The 22,550-nt window shown below is 40.0% G+C and overlaps 1 protein-coding gene across 1 annotated transcript in view; it reads right to left on the minus strand.

Moving 5' to 3' along the window:
* The window catches only part of CLVS1 (clavesin 1), a 90,017-nt gene that overhangs the window by 56,449 nt on the left and 11,018 nt on the right, over window positions 1-22,550 (minus strand). Inside the window, exons 2-3 of the mRNA XM_063451365.1 lie at window positions 18,485-19,084; window positions 5,029-5,203 (exon numbers count right to left, since the gene is read on the minus strand). Coding sequence (XP_063307435.1) covers window positions 5,029-5,203; window positions 18,485-18,873 — 564 coding nt within the window. The 5' untranslated portion in view covers window positions 18,874-19,084. The remainder of the gene's footprint in view (window positions 1-5,028; window positions 5,204-18,484; window positions 19,085-22,550) is intronic.

The following is a 22,550-nucleotide window of genomic DNA, read 5'->3' on the forward strand; positions in this document are numbered from 1 at the left end:
GTTGCCAGGCAGGTCCCCCAACCGCGATCTGCAGTTTGGGAGGGATCGGGAACATGTGGGTGGGCTTAAACGCGGCAACGTGCTATGCCGTCGTGAAGGCGTTTAAGCCCATAAACGCCGTGACGGCATAGCACGTCGTAACGGCGCGAAGGGGTTAAAAGAAGAAAAACTACCACAACAAGAGGACATAGTCTTAAATTAGAGGGGCAAAGGTTTAAAAATAATATCTGGAAGTATTACTTTACTGAGAGGGTAGTGGATGCATGGAATAGCCTTCCAGCTGAAGTGGTAGAGGGTAACACAGTAAAGGAGTTTAAGCATGCGTGGGATAGGCATAAGGCTATCCTAACTATAAGATAAGGCTAGGGACTAATGAAAGTATTTAGAAAACTGGGCAGATTAGATGGGCCGAATGGTTCTTATCTGCCGTCACATTCTATGTTTCTATGTTATCACATCTGATGCAGCAAAAACGTAGTTCTATTCTGACATGAAAATGATCTGTTCTTTTACTCCTGTATATGTCCTGACCATTATTATCTCCCACAAAGTAGACAGGCAGTAAACTCCCGGTTTGCTCTCACCATACTATTCACGTTATTAGTAAACTCCCATCTCCTTACCTGATCATTTTACTTTGACAGAATTCTAAATCAACTGCTTAAAGGAGCACTTCAAGCACCATAACCACTACAGGCCACTTCAGTACCATTTGTCAGACTGTCAGAAAATGTGAGCTGGGTGGCCAAAACCAAAAACATGGACACAACATATACATTGATATTAAATTATCAAAAAACAATTAAATTCCACAAAGGAATATCCTGATAAATTCTAATTCAGTAGGTTATTTGTTAACATTTCTGTCTGTTTCTATAAGGAAGATTTATCAAGGCACTGTATGTGTTATTTTCAGAATAATGTGCTAAATGGTGAGAGATGTTTTATTGGTTGCCATGGTAATTGCTCATTACTAAGCAGTTGATTTTGCGCTGATAAATCTCGCACTAATGACTAATGAACTGTTGTTTTCCAATTTTCCAGCACGTTTTCGAACGTATCACAAGAAGGAACAACATATGCAACTGCTTTCTTCAATCCCAGCAATCTATTCAGAGATGAGAGAGTCAGTATAAATTCAAGTCATTATACGGAGGTCCATATGGGGAGGCTGAAAAGATATGAAAGTGGTATAAAAAAATAAAAAAAATAATTACCTGTTATGATATGTACCTTCTGGCCAGGCACTTTGCTTTGTTACTTTTAATATATTTTTTTCAAAGTATATGCTGTTATATCTCAAATTTATCTCCAGCTAATGACAACCATCTGCCTTTAGCTTCTGCCGATGACGTGGTTATAATTATTTTATACTTGCACCAACTGAACTACAATGTAATGTTCTGTATGAGTGAACTGGAAAGAAAGTAATAAACCACATCTACGTTCTATAGCAATATAATGTTTGCAACAAGACAAAGGATCAGTGGGGAAATTTCACTGCAATAAAATGAAAGTGAACGACTGTAGCAAGATTTGCCGAGGACGAAATGTAAGCAGTGTTCTAGAAATAAGACATCTGGCAATCGCAATCCAATAATGGATTTCTGAAACAATTACTGTCTTCAGTTTCCAAATAAATATTAAACATGTACTCTCTGTGAAGTGAGAACAGTATTCCACAAAGATCCAAACAGAACAAGAGAAAAATAAACCTGGATTTGTTCTAAAATTAGGCTTAGGTGATGTGATTGGATGCCGTAAACCTGCAGATTTCTCCTTTTGGAAACTTTTCTAGAATTCAGCTATTACTTGGGGCGTTGTATTTAAGTGACTCACTGAATTCCATTGAAACTCATTGATTTGAAGGGCCGTAGTAGCGTGCTTCGCAAAAGAAAACCGTTCTCAGAACAGAACATTTGAGTCAGCATTGAGAAAAAAGAAATTGCTCTTTTAAATGGATGTTTTAATATTGAAGTGCTTTTTCTAAGGCAAGGTAATAACAGTCTTTGTAAATTGGGGAGATTTGGATTTAAAGGAGTACTGTCACTTCTCAGAATTTAATATCTAATATCGTACTAGCTTATCCCCTTCATACAGCCAAGGTGTTTGTGGGGTCTGAAAAAATATGGGGGGAAGGGGGGGAATAAATAATGCTTCTGTTTATCCCTCGATGTAATGTGTGCCCTGGATAAATCTTTAATGAAAATATGAAAGAAAACCTTTAACACAAGTTAGATATGATTTTATGTGATGTTCAACCTTTTTTTCAATGGTGTTAATTTCATAAATGTAACGGTTCCCCTTTAAAAGTCATACACTGTTTGGCCTTGGTATAAATGCCAGTAAGCAGACAGCATCACATGATATTTTTCCACTTCTGGTCAATGACAACAGTTTTAGATTAAATATTACAGGTATAGATAGGGTACCAGTCCGAGGGTGATTATGAGAAATACAATGTGAAATAAAACTCCTTTTAATCTCTTTTTGCTGGCAGTTGATGAGGGTGATGACTTTGCAAAAGTATCCTGGGTCATCTTGTATATAGTGTTTTGCTGCTACAGTTCATACAAACCTCCACACACTCATTAGTAGCAATGAGTGAGATCACTAATTTACTGACAGACACACTTCAACAATTAGAATGAGCATGGTAGACAATCCTGATCTTTAGAATTAAAAATGATTCTAACTTAAAAGACAACTGTCATCAAATGTTCCCTTCTTGTTTCTTAAAAGTTTTACCCAGAGCAATCACAGCAGCAGGCAAGTTAGATTGAGCACCAGTTGGTCAGATAATAATGATGATAGAGTTTTAATTAAACAAAATATATATATATAGTTTACTAAAGTTTCACTAAATGTAATAAACCTACTAAAAACGAGAAGTGAAAATATGACGACAGTAATCTTTTAAAAGATAAACTAAAAGATTAGGCAGATTTTTAGAAGAGGAAAAAAAAATGTGAGGAATTTTTGTCCAAAGATTTTTTTGAAAGTATATGCCAATTTGAATGTCCTCGTAACAGAGTAATTACTCTGTTTGCCTTCAAGATAAAAATGATAATTCATTATTTTAAAGGTCCCTATCAAACTTGTCTATGACTAGCAGCTGAATATGGACCAAACTGTGAGAGGTCAAACTGTGAGAGGTCAGATTATTCTGCATTGAGACAAAGACCTTTTATCCACAGCAACAAGTGCTGACAGTCTTCTTAAATTTCTGTCACTGAACAGACTTGCCATAAGCATGCTGTTTTACACTCTAGATAATTTTGCAAAGCTCAAACAACTAAACAACTCTAGTATTTGGCTTTTTTGAGATTGTAGTTTTTCTGTTTATGATTTTAAAATATTTCTCCTGTTTGGACATTGCATCTAGAATACCGAATGTTGCCACTAAATACAAATAGAAGACAAATCAGCTAAACTATACAACTCACCTACCTGAAAGATTTTGGTAGAATTTAAAAATGCTCAATTATCACTTTCAAATGTATATATTAGGCTACAATTGGTTACACTAGAAATCAGCCCTGCTAGTTGTAGCTATTCTTCACCTGTGGAGATCACTCTATATGAAATATGGAAGCTGGATTTTCTTGGCCAGCCTATTGTTCAAGGTGAGGTTTAAATTAGGATACGTGCCAATGGAGTGCACTAATGGTGCCAACTCCTCATTTAGCACTCAGCTATGTTTATTTAAACCACCATCTGCAACATAGGGTTACAGGTATATTAGGGAGCCTGGTTAGCAGAAATTGGAAGATCCCTATTAATTATGTTTAAACCCTCACATGCCGCACACTAGATAGTTACACTAGAGTCCAGGAGCTCCCATTAATTTATTTAACCCCTCAACAGCTATACACTGGATGAACTGCGCAAGATGGAAACCAATTCTGCTTCAATGTTAAAAGGAGATTTTTTTTTTCATATTAACGAAATAAACATGCATAATTAATGTATTCAGGGCTATCTCAGTTGCCATTCAGCCTAAATTTTTCTAGTTTCAATTTGGCCCAATTAAAGAGAGATTTATCTCATTGTCAATACAGTGAATCTCACCTGAAATGAATGTGCTTAGTTGTACTGGTCAAATCTGAACATGTAAATCTCGTATTTAGTGAAAGGTTTCCTATAATGCTTTAACATTCTGATCAGCCATCAGAATATCAACACTTATGAAATAGTTTATATAGGGCCTTATAAAAGTGTTATGTACTCTACAGATAATTTGGCTCAAAAATAACAAGTATTTTAATTTAAGTTTTACCTTACATTCCTCTCAATTAAGTGCTTTGGGTGAAGTGGTCCTTTAGTTTTAACCCTGCTTCTACTGTGAGAGCCGAGTTAAAAAAGTTCTCACAGCAAAGCTCCATTTTTATTGGAGAAACAAAGTGCTGGCTGCTCATGTACTTTTCATCCCCAGTGCTTCTCTAAGAGGAGCTTTCGATTGGATGAAAGAGAGGCATTGGTGTGACATCGCAGGAAGTGAATCGAGTGACTGCAGGGACTCAATATCCTTTATTACAATTTTTATTTAGATTTCAGGGGGAACCTTAATCTAAATAAAGAGGAGGCCACTATACAGGTTTGTATTTCTAATGATATAGTGTTCCATTAATGGTCATTTGGTTTTGTTTCTAGAAATTTAGCGAATGACTACTGCCCTTAAACAATACATCATCAAAACATGGATATTTGCATGTTTTATTTTGACAGATGCTGTTTATGTTAATCCCAAAACTCTTGTGTGGGATAAAGCTTAATCAAAACCTGTTTAATAGATAGGATGCAAGCTTAAAGTACCAGTACAATCAGAATAAAAAGCAATGCACAATCCAGGTCATTCTAGAGAATATCATTGCATAGTGGATAATTCATATTATGGTTTATCCGATAACATTTGCGTTTGCCTTGCACCCAACCACTCACATGACATTTGGTAAATGCCCAGGAACACAATGCAAGATCGTGCTGCATATAGACCATTTTCCACAAAGAAGTAAGCAGTGTACATACCTGTAACCCTTCAATAGCTAGTCTGAGGATAGAAGGAGTAAGTTTGGAAGCTTGCTTGAAGGAAAAATTGCTCCAATCTATAATCAATATAAATCCATTAATTTGAAGTTCTTGGTCTTCAATGAGAACTTCCAGTGACAGTAGAATAGCCCTCAGGATGTCCACAAATGTATTCCTTTAAATAAATAAATAAGTTAATAAGAAACACATTATAGAAGAACTACTGTTACCAAATAAGCATCTGGGGTATTACTGTATGGTGAGCCAGTGTGACTGCACCAGGGCCTACACACTGAGGGAGTCCATTCGGTGGCCCATGCACTTAGGAACATTAAAGGCAAAGTGTACTCAGGTGCCCAGTCGTACCTGCTGCCCTTTAACAGCACAGTTGGGCCCCTTAAATACCAGCAGTGGAAGGAGAAGACAGAGAGCCAATGGATTTGGAGAGCATCAAAATCTCCCAACAGCCTTAGCCAGCAGACTGAAGCCCAGGGAAGCCACTCTCCTGCACCCAAAAGGTTGGAAACAGGAGGGTGGCTAAAAATGTGTCTATGTATCTGTGTCTCTGTGTAACTAGCTATGAGTTTGTATGTCAGTGTGTCTGTGTGTATCTGTGTATCTGTATGTGTGTCATTGTGTGCATATGTGTCCCTGTGTATTTGCATGTGTGTCAGTGTGTGCATCTGTGTGTCTGTGCATTTATATGTGTGTCAGTGTATGTATTGGTATAAATGTCATTGTGTGTATCTGTGTTTATTTCTTTATCTGCATGGGTGTCAGTGTGTGTGGCTGTGTGTTAGTGTGTGTGCCTGTATATCTGTATGTATCAGAGTTTGTTTCTGTGCATCTGTTTATTTGTATGTCTCAGTGTACGTCTGTATGTATATGTGCTTCATTATGTGGCCCTATGTATCTGTGTATCTTTACGTGTGTCACTGTGTTTGTCTGTGTATGTGTATGCGTGACATTGTGTATATCTGTGTGTCTGCATGTGTGTCATTGTGTGTATCTGTGTGTCTGTTGATCTGTATGTTATATGTTAGTGTGTGTCTGTGTATCTGCACATGTGTCAGTTTGGGTCTGTGTATATGCGTGTCTTTACCTGTGTATCCATATGTGTTTTAATGTTTGTATCTGTACATGTGTCAGTGTGTGCATCTGTGTGTATCTGTGTGTATAAGTGTGTATCTGTGTCTGCATGTGTGTATGGCAGTGTATATGTATATGTGCATACATCTCAAGATTCAAATGCCAACACTACACACAAATACACCCCTGCTTTCAACATCAACACTACATACAGAAGCACTCCTACATTCAAAGGCAAACACTACACACAAGTAAAACATTGCTTTCAAAAGACAACAGTAAATAAAAACACACAACAACACTACACACAAATACACCCCTACATTCACAGACATGTACTCCATACAAAAACATGCTTGCACCCAAACAAACAATGCTCAGTGCTAAATACAACTCTGCAAGGATGGACACATGGTTGATCTTCAACAGGCAAATCCTCATGGGAGTTGTACAACAAATGGGGATCTACCTTTTGTACATGCTTGCGATAGGGTGGCCCAAACTATTTTTTTGCACAAGTGCCCTCTTAGGATTACTTCAGTTCCGCCATCTCAAACTAGCTAATGTATATAGTGTGTTTGGATAAATTGAGCTCGCATAGAATCGAGAACAGTGCATGCCATACAAAGCAGCAATAAAGGTAAATATATATTCTGGTACATACAGGCAAGTAAAGATTTACTTCACTAATCCCCATTCAGGGTATCAACTGAGTAAATTACATGACAAAATGAACAGTATAAATGAAATATACACAAGTTGCAAACGCCAATATCTGATCTCCAATATAAGATTATATTAATAACGTAAAATGTGTTTAAACTGGTCATTGCACTCATATCAACACTAAAAAAATATCCTTCTCCAAAATCTAGGATTGCCTTGTTATGGAAGTAACCAGCATCACATGCCCTGCACAGAGGTGTACAATTTTTAGGCACAGAAGGTGCAGTATTATGTGCAGGAGGACGAATGAGTGAAGAGTAAAAGGGGGTAGGCCAACTGGTCACGTACCTAGGCTGCTGTGGGATCTTCAACATTCTCTGCCTGAGATGCTGATATGTGTTTTATTTCCAGTGCTGGATTTTTAATCAGCAGTACTACATATAATCTCTACATACATGCAAGTGATAATACACTCTTTGTAAAAGTCTAATTTTTCTATGCACTGTCTATGCAATGTTATCTCTAGAGGTCTATGTTTATTAAATGAACACTCCAAGCACCATAACCACTACAGCCTCACAAATTGTAAGCACTCAAACCATTTAAAAACAGTTTGACGTATTACCTGGGGTCTGATAGGAGTTGATCCTGGCTCTCTACTACAGTTACAGAAGAGCCAGAATATCTTGCTTAGGAGCCTCCATTAGATTTTCTGCACTAAATCCTGCAGTTCAAGGCTACATTGGCTGAGAGTGTCAGTCTAGCTCAGCCAGACATCTTCCAACTCTCTTGTAGCTGTTGTGGAGGCAAATAGGTAGTAAAACCATTTTATTATGGTGTTACTGCTTATATTGGGGATGCCGGGGTTGTAGTGGATATAATACTTCATGCTATTAGACTTAAAGTATATATAGAATTATTTAATATAGATTTTTTTTTTGTAATAGAGAATTGTATCCTGCTCCCCTTTCTCCAGTTTGAAGCTTGCCGAGCGGCCTCTGGTGTTATATAAACTCATATTAGGTCAGTAGCTTTGTTCTAGTTTCCAAAGTTTTACACACTCAATAGAATTGGCGTGTGATCTTTAACGTTGTATATTTGTGGACAGTGTGTATACTCTAATTCAGTGTTTCCCAACCCAGTCCTCAAGGCACACCTACCAGTCCAGGATTTAAGGATTACCCAGTTTTGTCTAAGGTGTTTAAAAAAAAAAAAAAGAAAAAAACACCTTAGACAAAACTGGGTAATCCTTAAATCCTGGACTGGTAGGTGTGCCTTGAGGACTGGGTTGGGAAACACTGCTCTAATTTACTATTATAATCAAACACCATGTTTCACATGGCTACAACATATTTATTTATAGATAATTAAAAAAAACAAAAACTCTTGTGTTTCATCAGTCTAGCTATTCACTTTAAAACGTTTGGATTAAAGATGTCACAATTAACTATAGCAAGGTTCCAAAGATGCAAAGTTCGTATGACTCGGCATTTTAGAGACCTGGTTAGCCAGTTGTAAAACTGGTGATCAACTCACAACTTTGTTGGAACTTGTATTAGTATACTTGCTGGTGATGGTCCAAAATGGGTCAGCTATGCACTAATCAATGGAGTAGCAAGGACAGTGGTTCCAACCCAGTGCTTATAGCACACCAACAACCCAAGATTTAGGTATTTCACAAATCTGTTTTTATGCGAGAACTGTCAAAACATGGATTGCTGGAGTTCCTTAAACATTGGTTGGAGAACATGCATGAGTTGTACTCAAGAAGTTGTGGTGCTCATGAACTGGTTGAAGGCCACAAAAATATAAAAAACCCAGTTGTTTGCTACGTACAGTGTATAAGTTCAGAAAAAAAGGTATATACAAACTGCATAAAATAAAGCCATCGGCAAACTAAATACGTCTCCAAAGCAATGTTTTATCTTAATACCAGATCAATTTTAAAGTAACCAAGCTGTCAAAGGAAAGTTCATGTAATAAGATATTTCAAAACTTCGATAAATACCTGCTGACAATACAAATCCACAATTAGTTACACTTGCTTGATTGCAAAGTTACATGAATAAGGATGCTTGCCATACAATTAATACTGCTCTGGTAACCAATTCAAATGAACAATGAAATGAGGCTGTCTCAAAGGAACAGGTATTCAAAAGCATGGAAGCAAATCCATCTAGAGATAAAATTATATTACATTTTAAACAGGGGTCAAGTCCTGGGTAAAAAAGTGCTGGAACTCACCCAAGATCCACTCCCCGCCCCCTTCCCCCCCCCCCCCCCCCCCCCAAAAAAAAATGATACGCTTGTATGCAGGGGCTGAGTAAGGGCACGGGGCTGAGGAGGGGGACAGGAGCTGAGGAAGAGGGACAGGAGCTTAGGGGGGGGGGCATGGGCTGAGGAAGGGGACATGGGCTGAGGTAAGGGATAGGGGCTGAGGAAAGGGACAGGAACTGAGGGGCTGAGGAGGGGGACAGGGGCTGAGGAAGGGGGCATGGGCTGATGAGAGGGACAGGGGCTGAGGAAGTGGGGCAGGGGCTGAGGAAGAGGGGCAGGGGCTGAGGAAGAGGGGCAGGGGCTGAGGAAGAGGGGCAGGGGCTGAGGAAGAGGGGCAGGGGCTGAGTAAGGTGGTAAGGGGCTGAGGAGGGGGACAGGGGCTGAGTAAGGTGGTAAGGGGCTGAGGAGGGGGACAGGGGCTAAGTAAGGTGACAGTGCTGTGGAAAAGGGACAGGAGCTTAGGAGGAGGGGGGGCATGGGCTGAGTAAGGTGGCAGGGCTGAGGAAGAGGGACAGGAGCTTAGGAGGAGGGGGGGGGGCATGGGCTGAGTTAAGGGCCATGGGCTGAGGAAGGGAGACAGGGCCTGAGGAGGGAGACAGGGCCTGGGGAGGGAGACAGGGCCTGGGGAGGGAGACAGGGCCTGAGGAGGGAGACAGGGCCTGAGGAGGGAGACAGGGCCTGAGGAGGGAGACAGGGCCTGAGGAGGGAGACAGGGACTGAGGAGGGAGACAGGGACTGAGGAGGGAGACAGGGACTGAGGAGGGAGACAGGGACTGAGGAGGGAGACAGGGACTGAGGAGGGAGACAGGGACTGAGGAGGGAGACAGGGACTGAGGAGGGAGACAGGGACTGAGGAGGGAGACAGGGACTGAGGAGGGAGACAGGGACTGAGGAGGGGGGGCAAGAGCTGAGGAGGGAGACAGGGCTTGAGGAGGGAGACAGGGCTTGAGGAGGGAGACAGGGCTTGAGGAGGGAGACAGGGCTTGAGGAGGGAGACAGGGCTTGAGGAGGGAGACAGGGCTTGAGGAGGGAGACAGGGCTTGAGGAGGGAGACAGGGCTTGAGGAGGGAGACAGGGCTTGAGGAGGGAGACAGGGCTTGAGGAGGGAGACAGGGCTTGAGGAGGGAGACAGGGCTTGAGGAGGGAGACAGGGCTTGAGGAGGGAGACATGGCTTGAGGAGGGGGGCAGGGACTGAGGAGGGGGACAGGGACTGAGGAGGGGGACAGGGACTGAGGAGGGGGGCAGGGACTGAGGAGGGGGACAGGGACTGAGGAGGGGGACAGGGACTGAGGGAGGGGGACAGGGACTGAGGGAGGGGGACAGGGACTGAGGGAGGGGGACAGGGACTGAGGGAGGGGGACAGGGACTGAGGAGGGGGACAGGGACTGAGGAGGGGGACAGGGACTGAGGAGGGGGACAGGGACTGAGGAGGGGGACAGGGACTGAGGAGGGGGATAGGGCTTGAGGAGGGGGGCAGGGACTGGGGAAAGGGACTAAGGAGGGAGACAGGGACTGAGGAGGGGGGACAGGGCCTTAAATAGGGGGACAGGGACTGAGGAGGGGGGCAGGAACTGAGGAGGGGGGCAGGAACTGAGGAGGGGGGCAGGAACTGAGGAGGGGGACAGGGACTGAGGAGGGGGACAGGGACTGAGGAAAGGGATAAAAAACAATAAAAAAAAAACCTAAAGTGCCTTCCCCCCTCCCTGAGGCTTACCTTGGGCCAGGAGGGCTTGGGACAGGATCTGGAACCTGCAGCCTGCAGTCTGTGGAGTAAGCCGGCCTCTCCTGATGATGTCAGTAGGAGGGGGCGTGGCTTCCTCTGCTCCCCAGCGGTCCTGTGAGAAGAGCAGAGAAAGTCACGCCCCCTCCTACTGACATCATCAGGAGAGGCTGGACGACTCCACTGACTGCAGGGGGAGAGGTGAGTTTAGAAATCCGAGTCCCCAGTCAGAGGCAGGGGATTCGGATTTGTGCTCCCCCTGCTCTGCCAGCCGCTTGTGCCAGCCCTGGGTCCTGCAGGACTAGTAATGGGAACGGCGTTCCTGCTGTGGAAAAAGTGCAGGAACGCCGTTCCCACGCGTTCCTGCAGGACTCGAGCCCTGATTTTAAATATTTATAAGTGATAGGAAATACACAAGAATTATAAGCAATGCGCAAAGGACACATTTTTTTCAGTGTAAAAGTTTCCTCATACCTATAGACACAATACAAGCACTATCCATTGATATATAATCAAAATGGTTAATTATAATTAAAGTATAAATGTAAAACTCTCACAGATCTGCCCTTTAACCGTTATTTGAAGGCATCAAGGATGAAAGGGTAATTAACGGCTTGTATGTTCCACATATGGAAAGGGGACCTATGAGATAACAGTTTTGGGGTGCTTTGACAATACTAACTGGCATGTTGTGGTGCAAGAAATGTACGGATCTCTGTGCTCTCCATCTAATGCTGGTCTTACCATGTCTACTATAGTTGTGTAAATCAAAATGTTGTTGTGGACAAGAGGACGTACACTGTGTTGTGGATAGGAGGCATTAAGAGGGGGTTCTGTGAGGAAAGGAGGTGACATGAGGGGGGGGGGGAGCTGTATTATAGAGAGGGACCAATGTGCTTTGAGACAGAAGCATGATGGGAAGGATGGACACACTGAACTGCTGGAAAATGAATAGTGCTCTACAGGGGAGAAAGTGGGGTGCATTGTTTTGGGGATATAGCGAGGCCCTGTGCTTTAGTTTGAGGGAATGTGCTTTACCGTGTAGGGGGGAATTGAATTGTGAGTATGATATATTTAAATAGTAAATTCTAAAATAAGTAAAGTCTATTTGCAAAGCATGTAATTTCCCTAAAAGATAATGTTAATTTGGCTCTTATTCACTTTCTGTGTAATATAGTAGTACATTTGGTACCTAGTGCCGTGAGCCTTAACCCCTTAAGGACACATGACATGTGTGACATGTCATGATTCCCTTTTTTTCCAGAAGATTGGTCCTTAAGGGGTTAAGGATGCTGCAGACACTTAAAGAAAATACAACACAAAACTAGATTGTGAAATATAAATTGCAATTAAAATGTAAAGAGATTCTGATAGTTTTTCAAGAACCCCAAATAAATGCATGCTTTTAGAAGTCAGAGTACTGCAAACTACATGCTAATATTGTGGGACATGTTAATCTCCAAAGTTATTATGCTATGCTTCCCAAGCGATAAGAAATTTTGTATATTCTGTGCAACAGGGTTTTAAGTATCTCTCATCATCTTTTCCTGGTCGCCATGGGAGTAGCTGGATTACAAATAAGAGATATAATGATGCGCCTGTACAGAACTGAAAATTACATTATCATCAGAAGACATCCCATCAAAGCACTGCAGAGGTAGAGGAGATTGGAAAAGATACAATGCAGGAGAAACTGCTGCGGTTATTGCTTCTAAACCTCTTGGGGTGTTTTACTGCAGTTTGGGAAACGACTGCAAAACACACAAAGACGTACAACAGTATATTAACGGGATTGGGCACTTGTCAGCCTATTTTATATCTATCATTTTATTTGTCAATTTAAACAGTAACGTTTAGTAGTATGGGATTCAACCCTCCAATTCCCATCATTCTTGGGAATCAGTAGATGCACAGAAATAGTTAACGTTCATCAAAACGCCCCGCAGTTTTCTACGTCTGTTACGTCTAGAACATCTGGAGACAAATGAGTGCAATGTGCCCTAGCTTAAATGAGACACACATAAAGTTCTATGCAGGATGATAAATCGAGGTGGAACACAAGAGAAAAATATGAAATTTATATATAATATATAAATTACACTGTTCCTATGATCCAAGCAATTCGAAGTAAATTTAAACGAAACCTTGTGCAAATGCAATAGATACAACTAAAAGTTTAATTCAAACAAAAAGATAACATTTAAAAAGTGTGCCCAAAACAAACAAACAAACAAAAAGACTCACTGCAGACTGCATGAAATAAGTATATTCACCTTTAACCCCTTAAGGACCAAACTTCTGGAATAAAAGGGAATCATGACATGTCACACATGTCATGTGTCCTTAAGGGGTTAAACAAGATTTATAAAGATCCCTGAAGAGATCGAAATGTGGCTGTATAGGTCATGTTTTTTCCAATAAATTTGGTGATGTATGGGCTGCTTTACCATTACTATATGGATTAGGGGTTTGCCAGCCCTAGGTACAGTGCACCGAGATCTACAGGTGATGAAAGTGCGGATCACTCTTTTTTTTGCTATCAAAGACTTTGCATGACCTGGAGGCATTTTGTCAAGATGAATGGGCAGCTGTGCCACCTGCAAGAATTAGGAGCCTCATTGACCACTATTACAAAAGACCGTACACTGTCATTGATGCTAAAGGGGACAATACACAGTATTAAGAACTAAGGGTATACAGACTTTTGAACAGGGGTCATTTCATAATTTTTTTGGGCCATGTTTTGTTTTATGGGATTGAGTCCCATTACAAATAAAACAAATGTGTTTTGCCTGCTCACTCATGTTTTCTTTAAAAATGGTATGTATATTAACAATGCTCCAAGGATACAGTGAGGGAAGTACTTGATCCCCTGCTGATTTTCAACGTTTGCCCACTGACAAAGAAATGATCAGTCTGTAATTTTAATGGTAGGTGTATTTTAACAGTGAGAAACATAATAACAAACAAAAAATCCAGAAAAACGCATGTCAAAAAGTTATAAATTGATTTGCATGTCAATGAGTGAAATAAGTATTTGATCCCCTATCAATTAGCAAGATTTCTGGCTCCCATGTGTCTTTTATACAGGTAACGAACTGAGATTAGGAGCACTTTCTTAAAGGGAGTGCTCCTAATATCAGCTTGTTCCCAGTATAAAAGACACCTGTCCACAGAAGCAATCAGATTCCAAACTCTCTACCATATCCAAGACCAAAGAGCTGTCCAAGAATGTCAGGGACAAGATTGAAGGCTGGAATGGGCTACACGACCATCACCAAGCAGCTTGGTGTGAAGTTGGTTCGAACAGTTGGTTTGATTATTCACAATTGGAAGAAACACAAAATAACTGTCAGTCTCGCTCGGTCTGGTGCTCCATGCAAGATCTCACCTCGGGGAGTTTCAATGATCCAATGATGGTTTGAAGCCTAACCACACCCTACAATTTGACTTAAAGTACTCTGATTGGTTGATTCCAAGCCAACCAATCAGAGTGCTCTGACAGGTAAATAAAGAGACTGACAGGCCATTGTCGTTTAGGGCCCCTCACCCGATGCTCATGGGTGGGGGCCAGGAGGGAGGACAATAGGTCCCCCCCTCCATTGTCATTCAGGGCCCCCATCAGCTGCTCATGGGTGGGGGTATGGAGGGAGGACAATTGGTCCCTCCCTATTGTCATTCAGGGCACCCACCCACCGCTCATGGATCCCCCGCTAGGTCCCTCGTTCAGTTTAATAGCCCCCACTCGTGCAGCACGGATGGGGCTCAGGAGGGGGCTCACTAGGGGGCTTTTTTTTTTTTTTACATAAGTTAGCAGCCACATGCTGCTTAATGTTTAGAAGACATGCCCCATACTCGCGATAACGATATCGTAGGGGCAGAATTTACTAATACTGAGTAATCTTTACTTAGTTTTAGTAAATTTGACTAAAATACCAATTTAGGTCTTTCAGCCTTTTGGTAGATAGCTCCCTAATGCCGTGGGAATAGATCACGGCACAAATAGATCGGAATTTCATTAATTCAAATAAAATTCTGATCCGAACAAAGTCCCGAATTGCGTCCTAACATGAATGGAGAAACTGTTCTCATTCTGTTAGGACGAAATTCGGTACGTTCGGGAATAGTGAAAATAGTGAAAGGAGGCATCGCGAGATCACGGAGGAAAGGTGAGAATTGTGGGAAATCGCTCTGACCACAGGAAATTAAGCACACTTTGCTCCTCCGCTGGTCATAGCTGGTTAGGCGTAGAAAACCCCCATAAGACAAATAGTCTCTACTTTGTCCTATGTTTTAAAGAAAACTAGAACAGACAGGAAGAAATGAAGAACAGATCGATCCTGACAGAGGGAGAGAAGAGGAATCAACTAGGAAAGGTAAGTTTGGCATGACAGTGCCGCTTTAATTACTAACATGGAAATGCTCTCTAAATAATAGAGTAGTTCATTTTTAATGAAATATATATATATATATATATATATATATATAATAGTGCATTTACAGAAATGTAAATATTTGTATAACAATATTGAGGAATTTGCTCATTATGTACTTATGTATTTTTTTATAACAATTCATATATTTACATTATTTAGGGTTTTTAGCCATTTTTTCACTCACGATTTGAGCACTCTGCACAGATGATTTGACACTTATTCAAACTCTTGGAACCTTTTCTTATGTTAGTTTGAGCTGAGATTAGAACACCCTCGAAGGTGTTTCTTTAGGAGTATAGGGTTTAGCATAGAGAGTGTTTGCCTGCTGGGAGTCTATAAGTGGGGGGAGAGGTTTATATCATATGGTTGGTTTTTTGATACCTTGCCTAAATGTCTATATATGCTTATGCATCTACCTCTCTCCTCTATCTTTCCCCTCCTCTCTTATTGCTTGTACACCCTTAGCCAGAGCACTATTTAGTTAACCTCCTTTCTATTTCAGAAAGGTAGCTCTCTTAGTAGGCTATTATTTAGCCACTTTTATTTCGTGCCTGGCCTCTCCCCTTTCCTCTCTGTCTCTCTCTATTTAGACTGGTTACCATTAGTTTTTATTTTATTTTTATTTTAAGTTTGGTGTATTTTTCTATTATAGATAAGTCTGGATTGGAACACCCTTGAAGGTGTTTCCCAGGAGTATAGGGTTGGAACACTAAGGGTGACTATCTGTGGAGGAGTTTACTATATGTGGGGCTATGTGAATGTGAGATTATGGTTTTTTCCATATTTAATCCACACATTCTATTACCCACCACTCTCCACTTAGTCTCTCCACCCATATGAGTGTTTCTATACCCTCAGCCCAAGCATCATTTAGTTATTTTTCTTTTCTTTTTAGAAGGATTATATACAGTAGGCTACTATTTAGCCACCTATCTCTATTTTTGATGGTGGGTTATTCCTCTTAGCTGACTCTATCTATTTAGATTGGAACTTATGTATACATTGTATTATATACCTTAATAAAGTTATTTATTATTTTTTCCTTTTAACATTTACTATTGAAATTGGACTGGGTACTTTTCCTCATGGTTGTCTCTTAGTTAGACCACCTTTGGATTTACTTTCTTTGTTTTGTCTCATTACCCTAGGGTTACCCCCTTTCTACCCAGTCTAGGTGACCATCCTTTACCTAAGAGACGGTAATAGGGTAGGGTTTTGTCCTCCCTGTTTTCCGGTCCCTCAAGGTTTCATCTATACATATATTTACACTACTGACTGTATAAAATGAGTTTAACCTTTTTTTTTACCCATGACCTAAATAAAGAGACTCCATTAACCCCTTCACATTGGAACTTGTGTATACACGATTGCCAGCGTATGAAGGGGAGGCTGTCACTGTTCCTCTGCTGTATCCCTGTATTCACAGGGAGCATGCCGAGGAGCTAGACAGAGAGATCTGAAAGTCACCCTCCTCCATGATGGTAAAGGTAATCAGAGGGTGGCTGAGGCTGATAGCATTTAGAAAAGCTCGCTGAGGGCAGAAGGCACAGTGTTAGTGTGCTGTAAATCCTGACAGCACTCATTGCACACGTCCCTGCTTCATTACTATGTGAAGTTACACTACACATGATAATGGAGCAGGGAAACAGCATGATGGCTGCTGTCAGTATTTATAGCACATTATCACTACTACACCATGATAAATGTGTGTGGTGTGTGTTCTAACAGTGTGTGCATGCATATGTGTCGGACAGTGTGTGTTATTGGCAGTGTATGTGTGACAGTGTGTGTCTGTCAGCATGATAGTGTATTTTGTTTGTGTGAATGTGTATATGTCTTTGACTGTGTATCTGTGTGTGTTTGAAAATGTGTGTCTTTGTGGCAGCAGTGAATAGCTGTGTGTGTTTGTCTTTCTGCCAGTTGTATCAGTGATTCATTGATGCATGAGTGTATATGAACGAGTGTATATGTGTGTGTGTATCAGAGTATTTATATATGTGCATGTATCAGTGTATATATATATGTGTGTGCCTAAAGTAGTAACATAGCTGCAATGATGATGATATGTTTTGGGTAACGTCATGGCAATGTAACAACATATATTATAATTATACAATACATATACATTTATATACAACACTGTTTCCTTGCCTGTTGCTTCATTATTTCTTCAATATTTTTGTAAGGTTTTATTTCCAATCAAAATGTTTGTTTTAATTTTAAAATGTGCTTTCTATGCATACTGAAACAAACAAACAAACAAACAAAAAAAACACATTTAGACTTTACTTTTCAGGGCATCCAAATTACTGGGCATGATTTTTCTGCAAACTGATTGGTAGTGAAGGGGTTATGGTTCAAAAGGAATATTAATTATTTGTGATTTTAAGGAACACTCCAAGCACTATAAGCACTACAGCCAGCTGTAGTGGGTATGTTGCAAGGAATGCCCTGGTGCTCCACATTGTAAGTAGTGAAGCCATTTTAGAATGGTATGTCTTCATACCTGTGGTCTGCCAGGCACTCATCCCCGGTTCTTAGCTGGAAGCCCTCAGATGTGAAATAAGACTGGCGGTGCAGAACTTAGATCACTGACTGAGAATACAGCTAATGCTGCAGGTCTACGCTCAGGAGTAGGTCTAAGCTCAGGAGAGCTAATGGAACCTCCTAAGACAAAGCTTCATATTGGGGTAGGCCAGGACACTAAAAGCAACACAACCATTACAGTTCATTATGATGGTTATGGTTCTTGGAGTATTCATTTAACACATGAAGACCTGCATTCTATACTTCAGCCAATAAATGTTTGTAAAGCGCAGTTCTGGAGAAAAGTTTTAAAAATGGCAAATCAGCACAGACAATACAATGCTTTGTAATGGGGATAATTGTGCTTCATAAATAATGCCTATTATATCTTTAAATAGTGCATTAAGTTGCATGCTTACAAAAAAAAAACACTTTAAATTTTACTGCTTCTACAAACTTCCTGAATTTAAGTAGTGAAATTAACCCCTTAAGGACCAAACTTCTGGAATAAAAGGGAATCATGACGTGTCAGACACGTCATGTGTCCTTAAGGGGTTAATGGACCAGTTTATAACAATTCGTGAACTACTACTTCGACAAACTGGCCGAAGACGAACACATTCCACACACTTCTGTATATCTGACACAATAAAAGCATAATATTTTTGCGTTCGGTAATTTAAAACACATTTTCATAATATGAGATTGTTTGGAAAAGATTAAGATTCTATCTACATTTACCTACTCTGATCCCAGTTGGCTGCAAAAAGCAGGAGAATCTTTCGACCATAATGGTCCCGGTTTTCAAGCACACCCGGAAATCCATCCATAAGCGCCCGTTTAATACCTGGATCATCCGCTTTGAAATTTTTGAACATGTCCAGGTTAAGTTGACGGTACTGGAAGTATTGAGCAAGAAGTCTGAAAGCCTCCATCTGATTAAATTTCCTGGCTCGTAGAAATCTTAAGATGAAGGCATCATCCGTCCGTAAGAACCCAATATCTGGTCTAGTTATAATCATGTCCCTGACTTGTTGAATATCCTGATGTAATGTGTCTGGGTTCTCATTTAATTCCAAACGAGCTTTATCTACAGTCTCTGGACTGAGTCCAGTTTGTAAGTGGGTCATATTTGCACACTCTATCGTTTGTAAGATAAAAATTCAAGGAGATTTACAGCGGTAATACAGATCCCATGCAACAAGGCTCCTCATAAAATCCTTTAAAGTTGTAGGCAACTTTATAGATATGTACAGGAATGGGATGAGTGCTTTAATCTTCCAGACATAAATGAAGTAATGCAGGTATGATATTCTGTCCCAGGAAAAAATGGCTTGATTTCTAAAAAATAAATAAATACAAATGAAGAAACAAATGAGTGTAAAATAATGCATTCAAAAATCAAGCAATGTGTCTTGGATAAATAATTATATTATGCAATACAATTTTAAACTATTAAGGACCACTGATAGTATTTGTCACCATTTTAACCTGTTCCTTGGAGACTTTACTCTGATCAGGAATATCAAATTGTCTAAATTATATCTAGCAAGCTTGACTTCAATGACCAGATTTAAGTGATGCAATGGAAACATTAAAGGGTTAAACTGCAACATATAGAACAATGTAATTTAAATTTATATCAACTTATGAAAAATAAGTAATCTTTTCACGTTTCTCTCACCGAAAGCAACCTTTGCACGATTTCTCCTGGGCACTCTAATTGGAAGATGAAGTGTGCAGGTTTTATCAGAAGGAAGGTAAGCTTAAGTCAGGTTCTGGAATAATTACACAGACTTTGCTACACAATGTCTTACTCCCCTGCCCAAATATAAAAATAAATATACACCCAATCAAAACATGTATGCATTTATTTATGCGTTGTTTCATTAGGGCATTCTAAAAGCAGTCTGCTTTTCTACCTTTTGAAACCCTCCCCTTCTAAGCCAGCCCAGACTTACCATGACTATCCAATCAAAGACTTACTAATGCAGCTCAATGAGAAGTCTGTGCAAGGCAGGTGCAATTGCCTGCCTCTTGCGTTTAGTAAAATGAGCAGTTGTCTGATTGATAGCCAGACGGGTGTAACAAGGTCAATTTATAAAAAGTGTAAAATTCTATAGAAATCTGCACTTTTTGTAAAATAAGAAAAAAAGGACTCTCTCTTCACATATTTAACAATTATGTATTTTTGAGGAGCAAAAACTAAAATTAAAGGTCCAAATCCATTTAGCTCCCTGTCAAACCTTGTTAGCTCTCTCTTTTGGTTAGGGCAGTCAGCATAAAGAAACCATACAGAGATGCAGAAAATGTAAACAGTGTTTTTGTCTCTTTTCCTGACTATGCCTGGACTGAACAAAAGTGTGATGCCATTTTCTAATTATTTAATGTAAATTAGAAAACAAAATGGAGCATCACATGAGAACAGAGTAAGACACATTATATGTGAATTTCAATATAGGATGCTGTGGGTGTATGTATATACTAGATGCAAGGTGTGTGTTTATGTGTATAGTGGATGCAGTGTGTGTGTGTGTGTATAGTGGTTGCTGAGTGTTTGTGTGGCATTTGTTCCATGTTTGTATCAAATCACATTGTCTTTTTCAAAGATGTTCAGATACTCAGTTTGCATTAAATACCTACTTTTTTGAATTACCTTGTTTTCTGTGAGCATGGAAATGAAATGATGCAGTTCATAAAGAAATATTAATATTCCATTCTTGAAGAATGATATATTATATAGCATTTATGTTTCCTGAGCTGTTTGGCTTGGAAGAAGTGTTACTCCTTGCCAATGCTTCAGAGTTATTCGATACTGACCAACAGCTGGTTCTCTCATTTTATTGCTCCAGCCTTTCATGTGACAATGTAGCATATATCCAGAATGGAAGCAGATAATGTCCACCTACCACTATATCCATCCTTGCCCTAGCCTAACAAACCAATTATTTATTGGGTGGGTTGGAAACACAAGGACAAAAAAGCCTCACAGGACGGCATCTTTTAATCAGCATGGAAAACAAAAAAATCACTACATTATTTATGCTTCTCACTGTACGTATAAACAACCGTGATTTTCTTCTCATGGAATCAAAGCTGAAATTTACTTTGGGGTTTAAACACTATGCAGCACATTGTCAATCAGATTGCAAATGTGTGTGTGTGTGTGGGGGGGGGGGGGGGTTAACTTCTGAACGCAACAAGCATAAAATGTGACTAGCTGTTAGAACTGTCAGTAGGCACTGTATGAAAAAAAACACAACTAAATGGAAATAGCTACTAGATGAATAAAGGAGAGAGGGCCTTCCGTTTTTTTTAATAACGAATAAGTAGACACAGGTTTGGTCCCTATTCTTGCCTTGTGCTATGTGTAAGATGCTGGAATTCACCACATAGGCACCTGCTTCCTCATAATGTTGGGGGTGCTATGTACACATATTTCTGTGAGAGTTGATTGCACCCATACTAATCAGTAGGAATCCCCAGGTAGTCTCACATTCCCTCATTCCATTTGCTGTGTGGTTACTTTAGTTAAATAAGCCCACACCTACCCTGTGACCCTTCCCCTATGTACAAGGCTATGAAATGTAGGCATACATTAATAAATGGACGAATTAGTCCCTAGGGACTTTGCCCATAATTTATGATGTCATTATGTCATCCATGAACTGCAGTGTCTAACTACTAGCTACTACTAAGTGAATGGAGTCTAAAGTATTTGTGATGCTGAACAATACTTTTAAATAACAGAAAAATAACTTAAAACCTTAAAAAATATATTCATCTTAACAGTAAATCTTTGTGCCACCGTACAAGTGATGGAGCAAGGAGTAAGGCTAGAAGAGGACATGCTTTATTTTTGACACTATTACTTTAGTAGCTCAATGGGTCTTTGTATTTATTTATTGTTAGGACTGTGCTATTCATGTTCAGTTTGATTAAACGACATTTGGTAATTTGTCTCATTAGTAGATTTTTTTTATTTTTCAATTAGACTTATAGTAAATACTATTTAGTAAATTGAGAATTGTCAGAAATTCAAAGGGAATTTACTAATTTGCAAAGACCCATGATAATCACTGGGAGTCCGGAGGCCAGGGGGCAGGCATAGGTCTCTTTAACTTGCCTGAAACTGTCCCTCGCGGGCACCACCATTCTCTTCCAGCCAGTACTCTTCTTGCACATGCATGAGAGTATAGCAGTAAGGTCTATGGAGGACACTGTGGAATCCTCCATAGATAGACTCAATTTCCCTGCACTGGTGATGACTGGGGGATTGACACTTCTTGATGATGGTAGCTCTGTCCAGTGTCATGAAGTGTCAAGCATAGGAAAAATACTTTGTCTCAGTCTATCTTTTGACTAAAAATAAAAAGTAACAATAGGGATGTGCTCTTTTAAATTAAGTGATATTTATCAAAAGTAATTATTTTAAATAATGCACCGCTATTGTTGCTTTTTATTTCAATTGCCTTACTGTTCAGAGAGATAGGATATTTTGAGTGCAACGGATTATTTATTTATTGACCCACATTTTATCATGTTGAGCACCTATTTTTACAATTGTGTTTTATTCTGTATCTCTTGACTAGAGAGTGAAATTCCTACATAGGCAATATGAGTATTCCATAATGATTTTATCTCTATGGAATACTATTTTTGCAGTGGGATTTGGGGTTGACAATGCTGCTTTAGGCCAAAGCAGCGGAACTGAACACATTCTGCAAGTCACTATGTTTCCAATTCATCTACTTAAATTAAATTTGACCTTAATCATCTGAGGAAAGAGATTTAGGGGTAATTATTT

This window comes from Pelobates fuscus, chromosome 4 (genome assembly GCF_036172605.1).
Source record: "Pelobates fuscus isolate aPelFus1 chromosome 4, aPelFus1.pri, whole genome shotgun sequence".
In the NCBI taxonomy this organism is placed as follows: domain Eukaryota; kingdom Metazoa; phylum Chordata; class Amphibia; order Anura; family Pelobatidae; genus Pelobates; species Pelobates fuscus.